This window comes from Sinohyriopsis cumingii, chromosome 3 (assembly GCF_028554795.1).
Source record: "Sinohyriopsis cumingii isolate HCF-2022 chromosome 3, ASM2855479v2, whole genome shotgun sequence".
Lineage (NCBI taxonomy): Eukaryota > Metazoa > Mollusca > Bivalvia > Unionida > Unionidae > Sinohyriopsis > Sinohyriopsis cumingii.
Window position 1 is genome coordinate 94,301,071 of NC_142963.1, and position 25,705 is coordinate 94,326,775.

General features: G+C 37.5%; 1 protein-coding gene across 7 annotated transcripts in view; it reads left to right on the forward strand.

Moving 5' to 3' along the window:
• LOC149803315 (uncharacterized) overlaps positions 1-25,705 on the forward strand; it is a 58,805-nt gene that overhangs the window by 16,478 nt on the left and 16,622 nt on the right. For 4 of the 7 annotated variants that reach the window (XM_089953016.1, XM_089953017.1, XM_089953014.1 and 1 more), the window contains 5 exons: positions 7,425-7,576; positions 8,842-10,465; positions 10,926-11,083; positions 11,923-12,057; positions 12,813-12,866. In XM_089953016.1, coding sequence (XP_089809142.1) covers positions 7,425-7,576; positions 8,842-10,465; positions 10,926-11,083; positions 11,923-12,057; positions 12,813-12,866 — 2,123 coding nt within the window. The remainder of the gene's footprint in view (positions 1-7,424; positions 7,577-8,841; positions 10,466-10,925; positions 11,084-11,922; positions 12,058-12,812; positions 12,867-25,705) is intronic. The other 3 variants (XM_089953013.1, XM_089953015.1, XM_089953019.1) reach the window with 1 other exon arrangement.

Sequence of the window (25,705 nt, forward strand, 5' to 3'; positions counted from 1 at the left end):
ATAGTTTTTCTACTGCATGTTTACTGATAGTGTGTACCCTTTTGTCTACTGTGTTTTTACTAGTAAAGCATTTACTCTTTTGCCTACTGCGTGTTTAATAGCAAACGACAGTTTTTTTTTTTACTGTGTGCTTACTAATAAAGTGGCATCGGATGTGGGAGGTCGTGGGTTCGATCCCCGGCCGAGTCATATCAAAGACTTAAAAAAATGGTACTAACAACTGCCTCGCTTGGCGCTCAGCGTTAAGAGGTTAGTGTTAGGACTGGTCGGCCTAGTGTCAGAATAATGTGACTTGGTGGGACATCATGCTAAACTGCCACACTGCAGACATCGTAGCAATATGACTGAACAAATTGTTAAAAAGCTACGTTAAAAATTCCAAATCAAACACACACTAATAAAGTGTGTACTCTTTTGTCCACTGTATGTTTACTAGTAAAGTGTGTATCCTTTTGTCTACCGTGTGTTTACTCGTAAAGTGTGTACCCTTGTGTTCACGGTATGTTTCAAGACAACATTCGAGTCCTTTCCTTATCGATGAAATGGACTTTCTTTCACTCAGATACGGTTCCAAAATAGGGTAGTAACATGTCAACGATTTTTGGCAACTTTATTCAGTGAATTATTAAGTCATCATTGCCATTTATTATATTACTATATCATTTTCTTCCTGACTCTATTCCTTGTCACATGACCCATCGTAAGATGAATGTAGATTTGTACATGTACATCTTAATACATCATATAGAGGTAAATAAACGTATAGAGCTCGTGTATGTCACCGAATGCATTGAGACAAATTTTGATGTTGTACGCATACTGATGAATTGAACACTTGTTTTTCTTCTTCCAATTGAGTAGTGCTGTTCATGTGGAAGAAATCCAAGATTGCTTTTAGTGACTCGAATGAAAGTGTATCCCATAACATAGTGTCAAGTAGTACATATACAGGGGCGTCCGCAGAATTACCGGGGGTGGGTGTGGGGCAAATGTGTATTGGTCAACTGTTACGTTTTACTGTTGCAGGCCAAAATATGTTTTGAGTTGAAATTCGGTGGTGGTGGTGGTTAGGTAAGTCCACCCCATTGCCCATTTGCGCCTGGCCATGAACATATATGCCGAGTTTTTAAGGAGGCCAGTGACGTGGGGGTGAAAGTCAGAGTTTAGGGGGTAAAAGATTTTATATATATATATATATATATATATATATATATATATATATATATATATATATATATATATATATATAAAGGAGGACATATGCGCGTTGCTGCGTGCAGATGGGACAATGATGACAGGCAACTCAAACTTGTCCACTAGCATTTCGTATGAACCAGATTTGCGCAGTTCCAATCTTGAATACCATAAATTTACAGTACGAAGGGCTGGCAGACAACTCTGACTCGTCGAATAGCCCTTTGAACGACACGTGAATCTGGTTTAAAGTTTTATCTCAATTCTTAGACACGTACACTGCCTTGAATTTGACCTTATGCCTTGATATCAGTAGCGATAGTTATATCCCATGGTAAACATCTGTTACTAATAGACTGTACTCAATGATCCAAAAACATGAAATATTGCCACTCATGTGATCTTGAATCATTTGTTCACCCTGACTTAACACCTTTGACCTCCTTGTAGGAATGCCCCCTCCCCCATGCTTTACCTCTGCTGCCCTTGGCCTCAAATGTATATGGATTGTCCCCCCTCCCCATGCATTGTGGGAAAATTATTTTGATGATCTACTGATACAAACAGGATATTGCCTTTTAAATCTTTAATCCAAAAGTTAATCTCAGACGAATGAATGGACATTGTGTCTGCTATGTCCGACCCTTTGGGATCCTCATCGTAGACGACACAGAAACATGATAATTACCGAGTGGTCAAGATAATATGACAGAGTGGTCAAGCACAAAAAGTTCCTAATGGTATGGGAGGCTATGTGACAAATTTTATTCAACAGCAAATAGTCAAAAGTGTCGACCACTGTCACAAAGTGTGACAAAATAATTTTGGTTCGAAACGATTAATGATCTTGAAACGAATTTTGTCAGTATTTGTACTAGGAAAAACCTCGCTTATAACTTAATTGGCTTGAGAACCGTTGTCCGAATTAATTCTAATTGTCAGGCAGCTCACTTCGATAATGTGACCATATTCTTTAAACGAATTCCACAAATGAATTTTTGCTAGATTTTACGCGATTCCTACATAGTTAAGATGATATGTTTCACAGTAGGTGAGAGGTGTTGACCCGTAAGACAAGGGACAAAAGTTCGCGATTAGTTCAGCTGATAATTAGTAATACACATGAAAGGTGAGGCAAGTCGTAGTGTTTATTTCACTAGTGAGTAAACTGTCCTGTTTAAATTTCCTGTATTCAGCTGTTGTGCGTTCAAATGTCCGTGGACCGCCTCGGTGGCCTAAGTGGCTAGAGTGTCAGCCTCAATTGCGAGAGGTCGCGGGTTCAAACCCCGGCCGAGTCATACCAAAGACTTATTTTAAAAAAATGGTACTGGAATCTACCTAACTTCGCGCTCGGCATTAAGAGGTTAGAGTGTTTGGACTGGTCGGCCTGGTTTCAGGATAATATGACTTGGTGTGTCATGATTTTACATGTCTGCGACATGATGCCCAAGTGTTGAACATCACTATAAACTGTCTCACTGTAGACATCGTAGCGATATGACTGAATTTTTTAAAAGCTACATTAAAAATCCAAATCACACACACACACACACACAAAAGTCCATGATCACTTTATTTGATCGGTTAATTCATATATTGTGTGGAGACCGGATGTTAGCGCTAGACTTGTGGTAACAGGAGCGAATGCTTTTGTAGAAATCTATTCAACAACATACCATCTTCTTGGCAGGATTTTTCAGAGGGTGTACTTGTGGGCAAAGAAAAAAAGACGATTTATGCCAGTGATTGCCGGTTGCTGAAAATTTGTGAAATCGTACATGCAATTGATATCTTTTGCATATCTGTTGAATCAGTAAGATGACTTCATATAGCTGATAAAATGTTTTCGTGCAATGACTGTTTTTAGGGTACCGTTTCATCAAATTTTTATTTTTAATATGAAATATTTTGTCACGATTTATCTTGTCAAAACCCGAAGTCATAATGACGCGTGGAGATAGTCACAAGTGCGAAGATCCGACAGATAAACCAACAGTAAAAGAATTATTTTGACATTCCATGCACACCTATCTGCCTTCCATGATATTATCATAACGTGCTTTGCTGCACGTTTAAGATCACTGATGGTACATCTATGAAATATCTCTCAAATACGGTTAGGAATCTTTTATTACTCTGGTGGGGCCATGATATTCATCGCTATTGACACGTTTACAACTGTCAACAAGAGCGTTATGATATTCATTGCTATCGACACATTTACAACTGTCAACAAGAGCGTTATGATATTCATCGCTATTGACACATTTACAACTGTCAACAAGAGCGTTATGGTATTCATCGATATCGACACATTTACAACTGTCAACAAGAGCGTTATGATATTCATCGCTATTGACACATTTACAACTGTCAGCAAGAGCGTTATGGGATTCATCGCTATCGGCACATTCACAACTGTCAACAAGAACCTTATGGGATTCATCGCTATCGGCACATTTACAACTGTCAACAAGAGCGTTATGGGATTCATCGCTGTCGGCACATTTACAACTGTCAACAAGAGTGTTATGGTACATTTTAGGTTATGCGGCCACACTCGTGCCAAACAGCAACCTTTGACAAGTGAAACGGGTGACTTCTGAAGAAGGTTATTTTTTTTAACGTAATAACACAAGATTTATTCTTTTCACATGGCGACAAATAGATGATCTGATATATCCAACTACAGCAATTGTTACACACATTTGATACACACATTTTTGGGGGAATATTTTGGACTTTGTATGCATATTTGTATGCATAATTATGTGGCCTGATGTTTTTAAAATTTATCAATTTTTTTTAAAAACAAAAACTTCAACTTGCACGGGTTTGCGTGGTTTCATCAGCATGCATATTTTTACGAAAAAGGAAAAATCTAGTTTCAGTTATTTAATAATATCGATGCCCTATATATCTCGTCAAACTATGAAGAATAGACTGGGAGAATAAAGAATTGAACGGGATCGAAGAATTTGCCGGTTTAGCGATGTCAGCTATTGCACTGAATGGAAAGCGAAAGTGTATGGTATTGGCATCTTGACGGTAAATATCACATGAGCACCTATCAAGTAAAATAGTTTACTATCCTAATGAGGTGCTGAGGTGATTGTTGAATCATTACAAATCGGCATACCTGGCGTAGCTTTCTGGTAACGAATAAACAAAACACGCGCATTATTCCTATTTACTTCACGCTATTGGAAGTTGTTCTACAAAAGCTAAAAGTGCTATAGAGAAATCTAGGAAACAGGAAAATGAGCACATACATTTCTTAAAGCTTGGCAAAAAGAAAATCAGCGTATAGTCCCAAACTGAAAGCCAGTTTTTGCCTTTCTTCATAGCAATTTATTTGCTGATCATTTTCTTCTTATTTGGAAGCTTAGAAAAAATGTTTTCGTCACGGCAGACGGTGATGATCGAAGTAGGGACAATCACTCCAAGTTATTAAAGGTTTTGTTCATTTACTTTTTTCTTTGAATATTTGTTATTATTGTCATGACCATGGGAAATTTCAGGAAATATATCTTGTCCTGATGACATTTTTTCATTTTTTTATTTTAAAATTCAAGCTTTCACTTTCAGGTCTTGAATTTACATCATGTCGAGAATCTTCATCCCTGGAAATTTAAAAAAATTACACTTTGAACCAAACTCTAGGATATATTATATAGTCGTATATAATCCCCATTTATATAAAGAAGTATTCTGAAGCGGTTTTGGTTCATACTTCGATAAGGACCAAATTAGATTTTGGAAATGATTTGGTCCGTACCGTACATGTATTAGTTGGGTTAAACCGGAACCTGTTCTAGGGAGGTTTATCGAGGAATATGTGAGGGATATTACGTGCTTTTAACTGATCTCAACTTTGGTGCAAAAGTTAAAACACGGTATGATAATGTTTATTTCATCTGATTTCCTGTAAAATATTAAACAAGATTTTTTTTTTCTTCATTTGTTGACAAAAAGCCAGTCTGCCAGCAGGACTTCAGTTACACGGTACGAAACTTACTTCGCAATTATTTTCCGCTAAGCTCTGACTTTGGCTTAATTCCTCGCAAGTCGAAATACGCCTTACTTTGGACAATACCCAGCCAAAAGGTGGTGGTGGTGGGGAGGAAGGTCGGAGGGCCATATGGGCGGGGCCTCAACCACTAAGTTGCCTTGGATTTTACCATTTATTTCCATTTATTTTTAGATCTCAAAAATACTATTGCTATATATTTAGATGTCTTTGAAATCTTTATATATTAAATTACATGTGCCTGTTTTGGTATTCGATTCGTTACCAGATTTCATTATAATCAGAACCTAGGGGCCTCAAACTCTCGAAGTTGTCCGAAGCTTTCTCAGCCTCTGAAAGGGCCTGCTTATGAAGCTGGCGGGAGTACAGAATGCTTTTCTGCTTGTACAAGACGGCTAGTTTTTTTTTTATTCCTTGCTTCATTCAAGGTTGCAATGACCAAGACGAAAAACAAATAGTTCACTGATTTACTGTTGAAAGTCTTCATATATTTAGTGAATATTTCAGTCCTTTGTAGGCAAAGAATACGTATAAAACATTAGACCTATAGCGACGTCTTTTAAAGAAACACTGAAATACAAATCTGCAAGTTAATTCGTTAAAGATCTACATTCTCATGAAATATGCGCGTTTTGTCTTTCAGGGCGGGGTGGGTGGGCTGTATATATATATAATATGGAATTAAATTCCTATTCTTTGAGTCAGAGGCTCAGTGTGATGGGGGAACAAGAGTCGAAGTTAGAATCAGTAGGGGGTGAACAGATTAAGGCAACGTATCGTGTACCAAAATTACAATCTGATAGACTGAAACTTTTTTAAGAGTTAGTTTTGCCACCAGAGTGTGGAAATAATTACATAATTTAGGTATCTTTATCTGTTTGGGTTACTGTACACAATGACTCGAGTGTTTATATACAAAACAGCTGGTGGCTTTAGTACAAGCGTCTGGTGTAATTTTAAAGGACCACACGATAGGGGTCCCTTTATGGTATGAAACGTACAACGGATCCTGTAGATACAGTTCTTATTCATGTTTGTTCACGAGACCATTCGTCGGCAATTAGACTAAGCGATATAAATCGATTATTCCATAAGCCAGTACTTTTCGATTTATTCTGTTCAATTCTTGTTCTTAACAGATGTTAAAAGTTAAAAGTTAGGGTATGAAGAAGAACAAAATTTGTGCGATTAGGATTGCTTTAGGCTATACAGTGTATACACGCTGCCGCCATTAAACATTTTTTTGCGCCGCCATTACAATTTTGACAGTCTTAAAACGTAAATTGTATGACAAATAATTGCATCAAGAGGAGTGGCATTGCACAGTAATCATATGGGGTTGTAATGTAACCCTTGAAAAAGGGACACTTATTTTCTAATAAAAACTCCAAAACATTCTGATGTCACAGCAAGTATTCCGTCGTACCAGCGAAAGCGAAGCCCGAGGAAGCAATTAAAAAATAGTGTAAGTCGTAGATTTTTGGCATACCATTAGTGAATGAATAAGTTGCAAATGGGTGAAACTGATGTTGAAGTCCGATTTATCCCGTGGGTAACGGTGACATTGGACATGATTTATTATAGTGTGTGATTATGATAAACGAACACGCGCAGGAAATATTGCATTCCGCTGGATGTCTTTTATCTGAATGGAAAATTGAGACCTTTCTCGCCTACAGTACGAATTGAAATTCAGTCTTTTATTTTCGTCATGTATGCACTTTCAATGTCTCATGGACCAAATACCGTTCCGGTCGCCTAGTGGTCAGAGCGTCCGCCTCGGATGCGGGGGTCGCGGCTTCGAACCCTGGCCCCGTCATACCAAAGACTTATAAAAATTGTACTTAAGCTGCCTCGCTAGGCGCTCAGCATTAAGAGGTTAGTGTTAGGACTGCTCAGCCTGGTGTCAGGATAATGTGACTGAGTGGGACATCATGCTACATGTCTGTGGCATAATGTCGTAGTGCTAGACATCACTATAAACTGCCACACTGCAGACGCCGTAGCATGACTGATTTTTTTTAAAGCTACGTTAAAAATCCAAATCACACACACACACACACACACACACACACACACACGCACACACACTCTCGTGAATCAAACAGTAACTTCGTCTCAAAAGTGGAAATATTACATTGATATGAAAATGAGCACGTACATTTGATGTGAATTGTTTATGATTTAAATTCCTTTCTAGGTCACACCCGGAAGCGTTGCTGCTAATGGCCGCCTTGATCCCGGAGACATTATCCTGAAGATCGGAAACGTAAATGCAACAGGGATTACCCACAGCGAGGCTCAAGACGTGATACGTGGCGCCACCAACATCCTGCAGCTCACCATTAGAAAGTAAATTACCTTCCAATCTCTCGGCCATTTTGTGTGACGAAAATAAGTCTTAAATGTTAACAAAGTATTCGCATCTTTATAATTTGTTTATTTTATATCGTTCCTTTTGATACTGCACAAATAATGATGATATGCATTGTTTTGAGAAAAAAAATTGAGTATTCATCTTGAGTTCTAAGACAGTAGCGCTATTTTTTTTTAGATCCGAATGAGTGTTCTTATTTCAGAATTACAGTCGGGCTAAAATAAACGTTGTCTAGTCTGCTGACGTGAGTTATTTGCTGGCCACTAAAACCCTCAAACGTAATGCTAAAATGTTGACCATGTGACCGTTAGAACTTTATTATTAAAAAAGGTAGAACTTATACTAACCTTATTAATAACAAATATGCAAATTAAAAAAATATATATCTGAACAAATATCAAGCCTGTCCAAGAACACTTTGGAAAACGCTTACCGTTGGCAATACCAACAAAAATTGTGAGACTATCACACCTTGGTAAGAAAACATGTATACCGACTTCATCTGCATTAGGCATAAAATAATAAAAACACCAGTAAAAATAACCATTTAGGCACAACATATATGGTTTAATTTGCTTTGTAATAGTATCTTGTTTAACTCGCCAGGGTTAATGTTTTCCGAAACAATTTTGGTGATCTTCGACTTTCTATTAACTAACAGTTGCAAAGTAGTTCAGTGCTTCATAGTTCAATCAAACAATTTGTTGTTGTAATACATTATTTACTACGGCCAGCAGGTCAGTAGTTTAGCATCATCTCAAAAGGTTTAATATTTCACGAAACCTTGCCGCCAACACTCTTGAGCTCAATCCTCTCATTACCAGTAGATGGTCAGTTTACAAAAAGGTAACTTCGAATATAAAATTGTTACGGATTGATACAGCTTGGGCGAGGTTCTTAATTTACATAACGCGACCTGTGACTTGCTGTGATCAAGCCTCAGTGTTTGGTGGAATCTAGCCTCCTTTATTTACCTACCTGGATATGTCCAAAATTCTGGCAAGGTATATCCAATTAAACATCTGAAAGTACCCCAAGAATAACAGTACAAAATGAGGACACAATCAACAAGAAAACCAACTGCTTCATTTACATCATGTCACATTTTAAAGCTAACTGTAACTTTCTCACAACTTTTAATACTTTAAATAAGAAGAAAGATATGAAATACTAGTCTTTTTGTTTTTAAAAAATTGTCGAAGGGTAAATGATGCAACATAAATTTCCAATTTGTTTTCAGAGGTGCTATGTCTACGGTAAGTGCCCCTGTATCTCCAACGATCTCCACACAATATTCCAACCAGCCTCCACCCAGCCCACCGCCATACAGAAGTCCGTCTCCCCCTAGCGGGTACCTTTACTACCAGAAACCGGGTACATATCAGTCGCAGGAACCAACCCGTGGCCAGGCTGACAATTTTCCGGACTATACAGCCAGTTACCCGCACAGAAACGAGTACTACGACCAAGACAATAGCCCAGATTATGACCGAGGGTACCCGGTTAGTGGATACAGTACTCTGCCGGCCAGAAGTTCAGCCAGCAGCAGACAAACCAATGACAGCAGTTTTAGAAGTGTTCAGCCAAAGGCGCAGACTCGCTCGGCGCTGCAGATCCAGCTCCATGGACAACCGCCGTCTGATGGATATGGCGGCTCTCAGATGTCTTTCCGTCCTCAACAGTCTAATCAAAGCAGCAGTGATTACAACTCAAGCTCTCCATATCAGCGCCAGCAGTCTGGTGGCTCCAACAGACCATTTTCGCCAGAATACGCCCCTCAAACAGCCACTTCGTCATATCAACCTTCTGCATCTCCTGCGTATAACGGACCTTATTACTGTGGTAATAATCAAGGAGACTCGCCTAGGTTTCAGCGGTCAATATCCAATTCTAGTCAAGGCTCGGGTGTTCACGAAGCAACCATTACAAGCTACCAACCAGGCAGTTACCTGCCCGGGGCACAAGAAGACATCAGGCCTTCTCCAGCTTTGCAAAGGCAGACCTCTGCAGATATGTACCGACAACCGTCATATGACCAATCGCAGCCATCAGAAAGAGTAATGTCGCCCACTTACCAGAGACAGGGATCTCAAGGATACGGGAGACCATCACCCTATGAACAGCGACAAATTGTCCCCTCGCCTTACGATGCAGCTCCGCCAACCCCACAAAGAATGTATTCAACTTCGCGAACTCAAAGCACGCCTCCCTTTCACCAGCGGCAGATATCAGCCCCAGCCGATCATTACAGAGGACCTACATATGATGACTACCATAGATCGCCACCAACGAATCGGTACGAGCCTCCTTCTTACCCAACTTCGTTCCAGAAGGAACCATCACGTCCTTCGGTCCCCAATTATGATACATCTCCGTATCGAAGGCAGACCTCAATTCCTGAGTCAAGGCATCAAAACCTAAACGAGCCTCAAACCTCTGGTGGAATTACCAGTTTTGAAGACATTCTTTCCCCCTTTGAAAAGTTCCAGAATTCGAACTATTGTGATAAGCTTTTCGGTCGCAGTCCTGAGGGAGGCCGCAATGAGGGAGATAGCGGTGTGATATCGGATTTGTCCGAAACGCCCCGCAGTTATCAGTCCCCGAGTATCGGGTCTTCAGATACTCCTCGTTCTAACCAGTCTTCCAACTATTCTGGGTACAGTCCTCCTGCGGGATACTCTCAGTCGTCCTACGAAACCGGTCCTTACGGAGGTGGTAACCCAACGAGGCCGACAGGAGATACTCTACTGACACATGCACCTCCTCCACCACCGCCCCCACCACCTCCAAACACACTACCACCTCCTCCACCACCTCCTCCGCCGCCACCTCCTCCTCCACAAAACTGGACCCCCATCAAACCGGTGAGTGGCTGCTTACATCTCGATTATTGAAGCGCTAACTAGAAGGTTGCAAGTTAGTCATGCGTAACATCTTGGATAAATGATAATATAATTATCTAGATGAAATTACAGTTATTAGGTAATTACTACATATCTGCTACATCATGTATACTTAAATAACGCGAAAAATGTCTTGTTGTAGAAAGTTATAACAAAAAGATTGAATGGCCTAGTTGTAAACATGAACAAAGTAAGAGTCCTGCAGTAGTCAAATACTTGTAACCGTTACCCATTATATTTATATTGTAGAAATGCACAGTACTGCACTTGAAACAGTTCGTTTGATACTTCACATTGTTTTATAATCATCTAAATAGAGTGCATACATTCTGGTAACAGTTGACTGATTGATTCGTAAATAGTTATGATCTTTGTTATAAATATACCCAACAAATACTAAACGAGTCTGAAATTTCCGAAGGCACAATCCCAACAGACAGATGGTAGCCAAGACGGCAGCGGACAGCAGATGCCTGACAAGATTCTGAACACTATTATGAAGAACAAGGGAAGTCAGAAGCCGTTCGCCTATATCCCCTCCGATATTGATCTGAAACAGTTCAGACAACGATCTAGACAGTAAGTTCCGATTTCAGAGAATTAGCGCAAAGAGTAAGATGCAATCTGTTTAACGAATCGTGACAGTAATCAGAAAAGATTTGAATCTTGACAGTAATCAGAAAAGATTTGAATCTTGACAGTAATCAGATAAGGTTTGAATCTTGACAGTAATCTCAGACTAGAACTAAATTCACAGAAATCGAGAATAACTGAATGATAGGAGAAAAAAAAAATAAAGAAATAAAAAGAGAAATAAAAAGATTAATAAAACAATGAAATTTCAATTCCGCATTAAAATGTTTCAGAATCAAGTATGTAACGCGGGGCCCAAGTTTAAACCTCTCTCTGCCCACTAAAAGATGCTGGAGAGTCATACCTAATGTATTCACTTGTACTCTTTCCGAACTGTTTTGTTGATTGATCTAATAAAACGGTATCCTGTACCAAACTTGTACATTTTGAATATTTTAAGAAACGATGGTATATTTGGAAATAAACCGTTTGGTTACTCTAAAACACCGAGTAGTGCTAGCCAACGTGGCTATGATGGTATAAAACAGCTGATTACATTGGGTAATCAAGTTCAAAATGTTTGGACTTGTTCATTTTTTAAATAATTCTTTTACGCTTTAGTTAAAGTTGTGTGCGATTGCAGTTAGGTCAGCTGCATAATTAGAGAGTATCATGTATATTTATGTTTGTGTTGTCGAGGGCTATAGTATGTTAGGCCTTATTCACGTAAATTTCTCTCGTAACATTGTCTTGGCATCACAAATATACAAAACTCAATAAAGTTATACTTGACAAATGTAACAATACGTTTACTTTTGGTGGTAAACAATCTTTCTTCTCTCCAGGCGACAGGGTCCGCAGAATATCATGCCCAAGGGTTACAGAGGACCCACTGTTGAAGATGCCTCCGATTGTCAATCCCCAGAGAGGGCACAACCGAGACAGTCTAGAGGTCCAGGGGAGGCAACTGGTGTATCCAGGTAGGTAAACTGTACGAATTGGCTCCCTTTATCATTGTGTGAACTTAATTGATCTCTTTGTTCCCTTCTTTCTGTTTTCTTCTCGTTTTATTTAGAAAATGGAGTTTCTTTAGGAAGGTAAAAAAATTAAAAAGATTGATGTATAGACTTTACTTCTTAATATTTCCTTATTGATGCACAATTTTAAAAGCCATCAAAATTAAATGAAAGGGTCAGTTTCAGAAGAAGAAAACAATTCCTTAATGTATTCATGTAAATTCACATTTTATGCAATATACAAAGATTTGTTAAAAAAAAGTTTTGTTTCGATGGAAAATAAAAAAAATTCAGTGGTGTTGCATGAAATTTTATGATTATTCGTTTAAGCATATTGAGTGTTTCTACTGGAATATTCTGACCTACCACCAGTATGGAATTATTATTAATGACATAGACTACGTAGGACATAGAAGCTTTCATAAGGCTGACGAATTTAAAATTTACAAATTATCATTTGTTGGAAAATCATTAATCATCCATTTTGCGCTTTAACGATAAAAGAAACAAAATAACAAGACACTGGCAGAGTGTAAACTGTTTTGGTGTCTTAGAAGGTTACAAGAGTTCGCACGCAGAAATAAATTTGAGTTGTACTGGATCCTAAAACAGAAGTCTGATTAAAGGCTGCATTATGATAATGTAAATTAATCCGTTTAAAGAAATATTTTAAAAAAGACGCGATTACACATTAGACGTTGTTTGTGTACTTGTTTCAGCAGGAAGGAATCGATCGGAAATAATGTACCCGTGCTGGCCTTAAAGACAGTTCGGTGAGATGGACAAACTCATGATTCTCCCCCATCAGATGACACTATTAATAGAAAACAAAAGTTATCTATAAGAAAAAAAGAAAAAAAAAAACACACCGTGGGTTAGATTTTGGGGACTATTTTCGTAAGGGTTGCAGTCTCGGCTATACATGAAATAGAACTGAAGGGGAATGCACGATCAACATCTACAAATATCTAATCGGAACCTACATAAAACCAAATGATGTCGTGTATCTGGACTAGACTATGTTAAAGACAATACGTATATATATATATATATATATATATATATATATATATATATATATATATATATATATATATATATATATATATATATATATATATATATATATATATATATATATATATATATATCTGTGTCTGTGTGTGTGTGCGTGTGTATGTGTGTGTATGCATGCATGCATGTAAGTATTATGTATGTATGTATGTATAAATGAATGAGAGTAAACAGTGAATAGAAAACATCAGAGCACAATCTTAAGGATATTGGGAAAAATCTCAGTGGACAAAATTACCTTGATTACTGAAGAACAAAATCCGTGTCATGATCAAATTGTGCATCTCTCATTCGTTTACAACCTACTTTGCTGCATTACTTTTCAAGTGTAAAGCTTTGATGATACAATAACATTACATACATATTAATAACCACTTGACATTGATGGGGGAGAAATATACATCATGTTTAGGATATGGAATTGCTGGTAGAATGAAGCAATATTAGTAATCCATAGTCTAAACAAATCACATGGTACTATTGTAAAATAAATGTGGACCTTGAATCGCGGACATATATATTTATCACTATAATAAAAATGTATAAGCCTTTAGCTTTAGAAAGATGATCTGACCACTGGTGCATTGTACCTGCATGCATAACAATAGAGCCCAATATTTATAGTTAATTTCTTCATAGTATTCAAATCTAATATAATTAAACGGAGCATGCGCTCTAGATCTACCAGTTAGATTTATTGTTTTAGTTCCATTTACTGTGTAGGGACTATTTCTTTTTTAGCCCACCTGGCCGCAAGACCATGTGAAGTTTTGGCATGGTCCTTTGTGTGTCATGCGTCGTCATTTCACAGTTGCTATATATAAATTCTCAAAAGCCAGTTGACTAATTTGTATAGTTCTATATGGAGCATTTTGAAAAAAAATTTGTCAAATTTGTCCACTTGAGTCGATCTGTCATCCATTATGACAAAAATTTGTCAAATTTGTCCACTTGAGTCGATTTGTCATCCATTATGACCACCCTTACTGAAAAGTAACAGCTATGTTTAATGAGTTCTTCTCAAAAAGCGAAGAAATGAATTTGAGCAAATTTTGAAAGAAAGTATCGGGTCATGAAATCCTGTTCATATTCAAATGACGTCTCTGCCCTTGAATATTGCCCCTGTTGATAAATAAATCCTTCGAATGACGTTTCTCAGCCCTCGAACATTGCCCCTGTTACTAAGTAAATAAATCCTTTTCATATTCAAATGACGTCTCTCAGCCCTTGAACATTGCCCCTGTTACTAGGTAAATACATCCTTCAAACGACGTCTCTATGCCCTTGAACATTGCCCGTTATTAGGTAAATAAATCCTTCAAATGACATCTCTCAGCCCTTGAACATTGCCCCTGTTACTAGGTAAATAAATCCTTTAAATGACTTCTCGCAACTTCTCGACAGAGTTCGATAAAGCCTGACAGAAAGAATACTGACGTGAAGTGATTCCAGGTTTACACTATTAATGACGATTCAGACACGTACGCTGCTTTCTAACAGTAGACGCACTTTCTAATCAATTTCTCAAACTAAACTCCACCCCCACCCCGACCCAAAAGGAAAAAATAAACAGAAATTGACAAATTTGACAGAAAACAATTTGGTACGAAGGGCTTGAAATTTTAAGCCAATTATAAATGTCTGTAATTAAGCGTAGTTGCTCTCACTTAAATAGAAGAAAAACAAAATTTTCATTTTTGACAAAGGCTTAACAGAATGTTACAAAATTTTATGAAGTATCCAAGCTTGAAGTGTTGAAATTTATAAGAAAGATTCTGATCCGCTTTCAAATGTACATTAAATAAAATAAGAGTTAAATAGCTTTAACAAAAAGCTCTATGGCATGAAGGTCTTTTAATATTGGATACTTGATGTTGATGTGCCATTAAATATGGATGAAATCGATTTGAAGAAATGGTAGAAGTAATCATTGTACTGACACAGATTTCTTGGCCAACTATGCTTGCGTTTGACTGTCAGACATTTATGTTTGTGGGCTTTTTATTTTATTATTTTTGAAAACATTCTTGGGGATTTTTTGCTAAATATAATTTAATCCTTGCTGAAAACGTGTTGAAACATTGTAGTATATTCACCAAGCAAGGATGTAAACAGGTAAACAATATGGCTGCGTTTGTTGTTTTGGCTTCGTGTTTGCAGACCGTTTTGCACTCTGTATTTGCATCATTGATAACAGAATGTGATAGATGCATAATTTGCAAAGAGGAGAGAGAGAGAGAGAGAGAGAGAGAGAGAGAGAGAGGCAGGCATCTGTTGATATTTTTGTGTTGAAAATATGGTAGATAACAGCTCTTTAGTTTATTACAAATAGTACTTTGGAATATAATGTTTTATTTCCTTCTTAAAATGCAAAACATAAGGAATATTCAGTATGTTACACTTGGTCCGAATTCGTCTTTAGAATACTTTATAATAAAAAAATTGGAAGTATATACTTATATTCGCATCCTGCTGTGGGGTAAACTGGATATGTTTTTATTATCTTCGTATTTTTAAAGGCGGAGTTAAAAACAAACATTTAAGCTCTCAAACAGAATAACCAAAATGTACGATAGAAAAAACTAACGAGTCATTGTTTGAAAAGGGTTAAAGAAATTAAAAGACCAAACTATATGAGAGAAAACACTGAGGCATCATGGTTAGATAAGGGTTAAACAAATAAATAGCCGAAAATATATGTGACAAAACGCCAGATAATCATTGTTAGATTGGGGTTAAACAACTAAAAATACTAACGTATGCGAGAGAAAACAATGAATCGTTGCTAGGTTAAGTGTTAAACAAACAAAAAGATCAAAATATATGTGGGAAAGCATTAACGAATCATTTTTAGATACGGAATAAACAAACAGAAAGACCAAAATTTATGAGATAAAACATGAGTCATTGTTAGATGAGGGTTAAACAAATGAAGAGACCAAGATATTCGAGAGAAAATACTAAGGAACTATTGTTAATGAGGGTTAAACAAATAAAAGACCAAAAGACCAAAGTATATGAGATAAATCACCAATCAGTCATTGATAAGTGTCAAACAAATAAGATGACCAAAATATATGAGAAAACTCTAGGGAATCATTGTTAGATAAAGGTTAAACAAATAAAAGGACCAAAGTATGAGAGAAACGATAATGAATCGTTTTTGGATAAAGGTGAAGTAAATAACGAACTACTGTTAATGAGGGTGAAACAAACAAAAAGGCCAATATAATAATAATAATAATAATAATAATAATAGTAATGAGGACTTTGTATAGCGCCTAATCTTTAGAAGCTCTAAGCGCTTTACAACATTAGACAACACCTATAAGATAAACAAAAACATATATAATGATATGGTTACAAAAACAAACACCATGAAATTAGAAGAAGAAAAAAAAACATGCTGAGAATATTTAAGGTAGGAAACATTATGTCTTTAAGTTTGTTCTTGCAGTCGAAATAAGTGAGTTTTGAGAGCACTCTTAAATGGTATCACTGTCTTTGTGTCTAAGTTCAGTATATGAACTCGTATGAGAAAACCTTAATAATTTTTTTAGATAATGGTTGAACCAAAAAGACCAAAATATGAGAAAACACTAATGAATCGTCAGATAAGGGTCAAAAAAACAAAAACAAAAACAAGACGATTTTTGTTGTTGTGGGGTTTAACACCATATTTAAGCACACGATAGGCTATGCATGGCGGCCAGTATTAATGGTGGAGTAAGAACCTGGGAAAACCCCGGGAAGAACCACCGACCCACGAGAAGCTACTGGCAAGCTTTCTCACATACCCACATTGGCTGAATCCTAGACTCGAACCCACGCAGACAGGTGAGATGGCAGTGATCCGTAATGGAGAGCGCTTTAGACCACTCGGACGAAAATAAACGAGAAATTAATGAATCATTATTAGATAATAATTCGTCAAAATAAAAGTTCAAAATATATGAGGAGACACTAACGAATCATTGTGAGATGTGGATAAAACAAATAAGGAGACCAAAAGATATGAGAGAAACGCAATAAATCATTGTTTGATCAGAGCTGAAGTAAAAAATCAAAATATTCTGGAGAAAGTCTAATGAATCATTGTTGGATATGTCTTAAAGAAATAAAAAGACAAAGTATGCGTGAGAAAACAATAATGAATCATTCTTAGACAAGGGTTAAAGACAAAATTCCAAAATAAGGAGAGAAAACATGAATGATTGGTAGATAAGGCTTATACAAATCAAAATACTAAGCGGTATGAGACAAAACATTAACGATTCATTATGAGGTAAGGGTTAAAGGAAAAAGGGACCAAAATATTCGAGGGAAAACACCAATGAATCATGGTTAGGTAATGGTTAAGCCAATACTATGAATAAAATACAGGAAACACCAATGAATCATTGTTAGGTAATGGTTAAGCCAATACTATGAATAAAATACAGGAAACACCAATGAATCATGGTTAGGTAAGGGTTAAGCCAATACTATGAATAAAATACAGGAAACACCAATGAATCATTGTTAGGTAATGGTTAAGCCAATACTATGAATAAAATACAGGAAACACCAATAAATCATTGTTAGGTAATGGTTAAGCCAATACTATGAATAAAATACAGGAAACACCAATGAATCATTGTTAGGTAATGGTTAAGCCAATACTATGAATAAAATACAGGAAACACCAATAAATCATGGTTAGGTAATGGTTAAGCCAATACTATGAATAAAATACAGGAAACACCAATGAATCATTGTTAGGTAATGGTTAAGCCAATACTATGAATAAAATACAGGAAACACCAATAAATCATTGTTAGGTAAGGGTTAAGCCAATACTATGAATAAAATACAGGAAACACCAATAAATCATTGTTAGGTAATGGTTAAGCCAATACTATGAATAAAATACAGGAAACACCAATGAATCATTGTTAGGTAATGGTTAAGCCAATGCTATGAATAAAATACAGGAAACACCAATAAATCATTGTTAGGTAATGGTTAAGCCAATACTATGAATAAAATACAGGAAACACCAATGAATCATGGTTAGGTAAGGGTTAAGCTAATAATATGAATAAAATACAGGAAACACCAATGAATTATGGTTAGGTAAGGGTTAAGCTAATATGAATACAATACAGGAAACACCAATGAATCATTGTTAGGTAAGGGTTAAGCTAATATGAATACAATACAGGAGACGCTAATGAATCAGTAGTAGATAAGGGTTAAACAAAGAAAAGGAACAACATTTACGAGGGAAAAAATCATTGTTACGTAATAGCTAAACAAATAAAACGAACAAAAATTTATGAGAAAAATACTAATGAATTACAGTTAGATAAGGGATAAAGAAGAACAGACGAAATATATAGGAGGAAACTTGAATGAACCACTGTTATATAAGGATTAAGCAAATAAGAAGACCAACATATATCAGAAAACATTAATTAATGAATCTGAATGAGGGTTAAACAAATAAAAGACTTAAACTATATGCGAAAACACTAGTGATTCATTTTTAGATACGGGTTAAACAAGTAAAAAATACCAAGATACATTGGAGATAACATTGAATCATTGTTAAATAAGAGTGAAACATAAAAATACCAAAATACATTAGGGAAAACACCAATGAATCGGTTAGATGAGGTTGAAACCAATAAAAACCACCAATGTATTTGAGATAAAACGCCAATACATCAGTGTTCAGTAAGAGTCAAACAAATGAAAAGACCAAAGGATATGTGTGAAAACACAAATAAATCATTGCTCAATAAGGGGTATGTGGGAAAACACCAATAAATCTTTGCTCAATAAGGGGTATGTGGGAAAACACCAATACATCATTGCTCCATAAGGGTTAAACAAATAAAAGCACCTAATTGTGAGAAAACACGAACGAATCATTGTTAGGTATGTGTTAAGCAAATAAAAGGACCAAATTATTTGTAAGAAAACACTATGAATGAGTTTTAATGAGGGTAAACAAATAAAAGAAACCATTGTTAGATAAGGGTTAAAAAGACCAAAATATACTAGAGATAACATCAATTAATTGTTGTTAGATAAGGGTTATATATATATATATATATATATATATATATATATATATATATATATATATATATATATATATATATATATATATATATATATACCTTTTTCCTTATTGACTTGGACCTTGAGTTTCTTTAAATTGTCCACCATTGTTTGTATTCATTTGTAAATCTTACCTAAAATCATGTTGTTTTTATAGGGTTTAACGCCATTTTTCAGTACAAGATAGGTTATACTTGGCAGTCAGAATAAATGGTGGAGGAAGAACCCGGGAAAACCCCGGAAAGAACCACCGACCCACGAGAAGCTACCGGCAAGCTTTTTCACATATCCACATTTGCTGAGTCCGAGACTCGAACCCACGCAGAAAGAGATAAGAGGGCAGTGCTCCATAACGGTGAGCGCTTTAGGCCACTCGAAGCCCCACCTAAAACAACGCTGTTAGACAGCAGATAAGGTTGAAGTTATAAAAGGAAATACTTAACATTACACATTCATGTACCTAGAACCCATTATAAAGTTTCCGAAATCTAAAAAGGAGCATATGTGAAGAGAATTGGCGTTACTGCTCTTAAAGCTGATGTTACGACAGGTTAGTGTTCCATACTTATCGTGAAGTTCATATTTTTTAATGAATGTATAAAAAGATCTCCAATGCACACAGGACAATTGGAATGAAGCTGTGAATTGGAAAGATTTCTTCAGGGCTACGTGTTGTTTAATGTAGCTTTCATAGCCACCGTTCAGGCATACATTTAAACTTTACTGTCAATATATTAATTTATAGATAGATATGCAACCTAAATTCCCCTTTTCCTAGATAAAAAACGGTGACTAAATGTACTAAATAATGGAAAAGTGTTTAATTGTGCTAAATAATGGAACACTGACTGATTGTACAAAAATGCAAAAGTCACTAATTGTGCTAAATAATGGAAGAGTGACTGATTGGGCTAAATAATGGAGAAGTGACCCCTCTTCCCCCTTTTGTTTTCTTTGATTTTAAATTCAGTGTTTGTATGACTACGTTGACCAACGTGTCTTAACATTCACTTTTGACGCACTTTTGACGCACAAAATGTTTCACTTGCATTCATTAGACCCAATGTATATGTGAAACATACATTTGGAAGTCCAGACATTTGGATCAGCTCGGTCTTCGTCTATAGGGTTAAGTTCTGGATCATGTTTTATAGTTGCACCTGATAGTAGTTTAGATTTTATAGTATGAAGGTTCATTTAGTATGCACGGATAGAGCAATTCTGTCAATTATTTTGAACTTTTGTAATTTACACGACAGTTATTCATTATCGTGAATTTTTTCATTTTTATTTTCAATGTTATGGAAAAGTTAACTAATGTTGATTGACATTGATAATTTCATCAGTTAATATACAATTTTTGAATAAATAATTCGATAATCCTTTGATATATAATCGTTTCTGCATGTATTTTGAATTTTCATATTAGAAAGCTTCTATATGCTCATTTAAAGCAATCTGTAATTTATTCTTTTTGCAGTTTATTGTTGCAGCATTTCCTTAGCAAACTTAACGCTTTGTTGCATTTTTTGTTACAGTTGTGTTTGTTATTTTACATTTATTACACACTAAATTAATCTCACAGCCTTGTAAAATATCGGGTCATTCATTCAAGAAATAATAATAAAATGTCTGCATTTGTATTTCCTTCCAACATTAATATAGGTCATCAAAAGTACGAGTACAAAAGTTGCTTGCGTCATGGAAATGTGTATCTTTCTTCTGACTGTCAGAACAGAAGGGGAAATTCTTAGTTCCATCATGCCCCGTCAGAATTTGGAGCAGTCTAAATAGACACTGGATCGAACTAAAGTCTACCCCAATCGGAACACGTCGCGGGTTTTCTACCAAACTACACCTCGGAAACACCAGCGATATCTGCAGAAAATGGCAGAGAAATTGGTTATATGCTAATTGACACTAAGAAAAATGAAATTAATACAAAAGCATTATAATACCTTTGTGGAATATTTTGCTAAAGTTCGGTAAAGGAAAGTTACCTAGTGAGTTGATGCTTGAGAAAAGCAAAAATTTGGCGGAATGTTTTGGCAAGAAAATAAATCGTGATGGTGTCGTGTGAATTGCACAACACGTATTTTGGCAAACAAGGCATACATATATGCGATGGCGGCTACTGAAGTATTTCAGATTTGTGTTTTCTGATCGTTGGCAGCAAGGCCTGATCATGTTCGATTGTAGTTTATCCAGGAAGGTAATCGGAACATCCTGGTCCTTTTCCGATGTTAGTCGAATATCTTCGATTTTAAAATAGACTCGAGCATTTTTCTACCATGCACCGGAAATGACTGTGGAGGTTCTGATTGCACAGAAAAATACGAGTTTCTATTTGTTTTCCTAACAAGGTTCAAGTTAATTTGTCTTAGTGATGTGTTCAAAACTGTCAACTGAAACTTTTAAGTTTGAGGATTTGATACTCCCAGGCACGTGTAGTTCTCTCCCACCATCCCCGCCTCCCGCCTGATGTTTTGGAACCAACTTTCCCTGATTCCAAAGGTATTTTGGCCTAAAAGCACTGAAATGGCTCTCTGTCAAATCTCGTTCAAATGACGCACCACTGGTATACACACACACACACACACACACACACACACACACACACACACACATATATATATATATATATATATATATATATATATATATATATATATATATATATATATATATATATATATATATATATATATATATATATATATATATATATATATATATATATATATAATGTTTTGTTTTTTGTTTTGTTTTTTGTGATAACATTTTCCAGGAGAGACATCCTTTTGCTACATTTAATGTTGTAACAGTAAAAAGGGAAAAATAATCTGCACCCCTCTTAGACAAAACTTCATCTTCTGTCATAAAGGGGAGTCAAATTGCTTGGTCCGATTGCATCCTCTCCCGACTTAAAGAGGGCGGGAAGCATTGCTTAAAGATCAGTCACAACAATATCCCCAGTAGGTGACGAACTGTGCCCTAATATGGAGATTCCTTGCACCACCCTTCAGGTGAGTGGCAAGGTTCCCGTAGTACCCGATGCCAGACTAGGATTATATCACGCAATCCCAGACTTGCTTCTTGCTCTTAAAGTTCATAGATAAGTTTCTTTAAGTCTGGATCATCATTGACTGTAAGGTACGGGTTATTAACCGGTCACTTATCACCGTGTGAAGACCACTGATCACCGGACAAGAGACACTTGTCACCGGTCATCACATAGGATACCGGATAGTTGTCCTCGTAGCATGTCGAATTTAGATAATAACATGAGGGATATGTTCGAATACCCCCCCCCCTTCCGCTACCATACCTAATTATTTCATCTCATGATCGAGCCTGCTTGTGTGCAATCTACCGGGATAGAAAATCGACATCCGTTTTCTCTCATGTCCCTTTTAATCCTTTAGGTATGTGGAGCTTTCGCCGTCAAGCGAGAGAATACTATATACCACAGCGGATGTCGTATATGTGGCCTCATGTATGCAAGAGTGATGAGGTCCGTCGACCCTAACAATTTCCGCAGGAATGCTCATCAAGGAAGGAGACGATTGGTCCCCATTTCTCGAAGAGCATTGGTCTCGCTCTTCCGACATGACATCCACTAAGGATTGTTTCGTCGCTCCTCGTGCCGAGTAATGGAATACCTATGTCCTTAATTACTGGTCTTCCCCGCAAAGGGATTATCACACATACCTTTGGAACAGGAATATAATGCCTTGTCGATTATCGTAGATTCCCAGAGAGCTGGTGAACTGCAGGAGGATAGGATATTATCTCCGCTTCAAAGATCTCCAAACCCTTATCACCAAGCTCCACTAGTGGTCATGGAAGAGGAAATTTGATCATTCGAAGTCAACCGTTTTCTTTCCCCTCCACGTGTTCGTTCATTTCATGTGTTCAAATGACAGTAAGCTTGTTTGATACTATTTCCTCGCTTTCCGATAGTCTGGAAAGCAACAGCTGCACAAAGGTCAACGCACGGCTAGACGAAATAAATCGTGGCCAGTCCCCGTTGTTACACTGATATAGTTATATTAGCCTCGAGGTATAAGGTTTATTTGAACCGTTTCGGTGGCCTAAGTGGTTAGAGAGTGTGTCTCGGATGCGGGAGGTAGTGGTTTCTAACCAAGTCATACCAAGGACTTGTAAAAAAATAGTACTGGCAGCTGCCTTGCTAGGCGCTTACCATTAAGAGGTTAGTGTTACGACTGGTCATCCCGGTGTCGCGATAATATGACAGGGGTGGACATGATGCTATGTGTCTGTGGAATACTTCCCCAGTGCTACATATCACTATAAACTCCCATACTGCAGACACTGTAGCGATATGACTGAAAACTTAGGGCTACATTAAAATTCTCTCTCTCTCTCCTCTCTCTCTCTCTCTCTCTCTCTCTCTCTCTCTCTCTCTCACACACACACACACACACACACACACATTAACAAAGAAGGTCTCTTTTAATCTCTCCTTGACCTCTTACATAAGTTTACTGAAAGAAGGATCTTAATGAGCCGTTCCCTTCAACATCTATTTGACTCTTGTAGTTAAGACACTGTCTATGGCGATGACGTTGTCAGCAGAGATTCTTTACCTCCGTCATGATGTAGCTTTCGATTGTTCGTTACATTGGCCTAGTGGTAAGAACGTCCGCCTCTGATGCGGGAGGTCGTGGGTTCGAGTCACACCAAAGACTTACAAAAACGGTACTAACAGCTGCATCGCTTGACGCTCAGCATTAAGAGGTTAGTGTTAGGACTGGTCGGCCTGGTGTCAGGACAATGTGAATGGGTGGGACATCATGCTACATGTCTGCGGCATGATGCCCCAGTGCTAGACATCACTGTAAACTGCCACACTGCAGACGTCGTAGCGATATGACTGAAAAATTGTTAACGCTACGTTAAAAATCTAAATCACACACACACACACACTCTGCGTTACAAAAATCTTCTCAGGGATTCTCGTTTGGAATCTGAGACCTTATTCCCACTGTTGCTTCTTGTGACTTTAAAAATCCAACAACATAGATCCTTTGCGTCGGTTGTTGGCACGTCGAACGAGTACTCGCACACAACCTGATCGAGCCGCGCGCCAGCCACAGTTCAAACGAAAACGTATGCAGCCACATCAACAAAGTAGTCAGCCTCCACCCCCATAAGTCCGTTAAGCAAATGAAAAGGAGTAAATGGAAATGCAAGAGCATCCAAAGAAATATACCTTTCCCCCCACTTCCCGAACAGGCGAGGGGAATAGAGCTCATGTCAAGGGACACCTCAATTATCTTGCAGTGCACAGTGCATGCCTTTTCCTTTAATACAGACAGGTGCCCCACTGGCCGTCTTATTGGAAGCCTGTTCAAACATCACCGAAGATCGGGGCTATTTCTATAGTGAAGAAAGGTTTATGTCTCCCTCCTTTCCCAATAAAACCAACATTCTTCTGTCAATCAAGTGTATTAAAGTTAAATTAAAAGGTGCACACCTTCTTTAAGAAAACAGCAGTATAGAATGTTCAAAGCATCCAGTTGCCAGCTTTCTCCTCCCTAGTATTTCCGGGCCTCCTAAAAAGGGCGGAGAACCGATATTTATTATAGGTTTCCCCCAAACATATTTCTGCTAGTGGACAGTTTCAATATTATTTGGAATGCTATCAAACCGTTAGACGGGGTTGTTGTTGTTCTAGGGTTTAACGCCAGTTTTCAGCACAAGATAGGCTATACATGGCGGCCAGTATAACTGGTGGAGGAAGAACTCTGGAAAACCCAGGGAAGAACCACCGACCCACGAGAAGCTACTGGCAGGCTTTCCCACGTACCCACGCTAGCCGAGCCGAGCCTTGGACTCGAACCCACGCAGAGGTGAGATGGCAGTGATCCGGAATGGTGAGCGCTTTAGACCACTCGGCCACTCGGGGCCCCGTTAGACGGGGTACTTTCCATAGATTTCTAGGTGCATAGTTTCACATCCCGCTTTTTTCTCCTCACAACAAATTGCCGGTTCTTGATCGGTCAGGAAGTATTTCAATTCCGAACCACGCTGTTCAGTCTAGCATAATTGGCCCAGGTGTTCGCTAGAATCATGGAAGCAGTTCTGTATTATGGCCTTCTAGGGCCCTAAGCACTGAAAATAGTATTGTGCCATCCTCCTCCTACAAAATGCGAAACTAAACAAAAGGTGGGAAAATGACAGTTGCCATAATTCCAAATCAAAAGACAATCTTATCATCAACAATAATTTTAATTTTTTCTGGTGCCCCTGTTGGGCCGGTGCCCTAAGCACGTGCTTAGTGTGCTTGATTAGTAATCCGGCACTGCATGAAAGTCATAGGTGCTCCCTTTGAGGTACTTGGTGATTCCATGGATCCAGTACATCGACTACTGGCTACTACTACACAGCAACAATAAATATGACT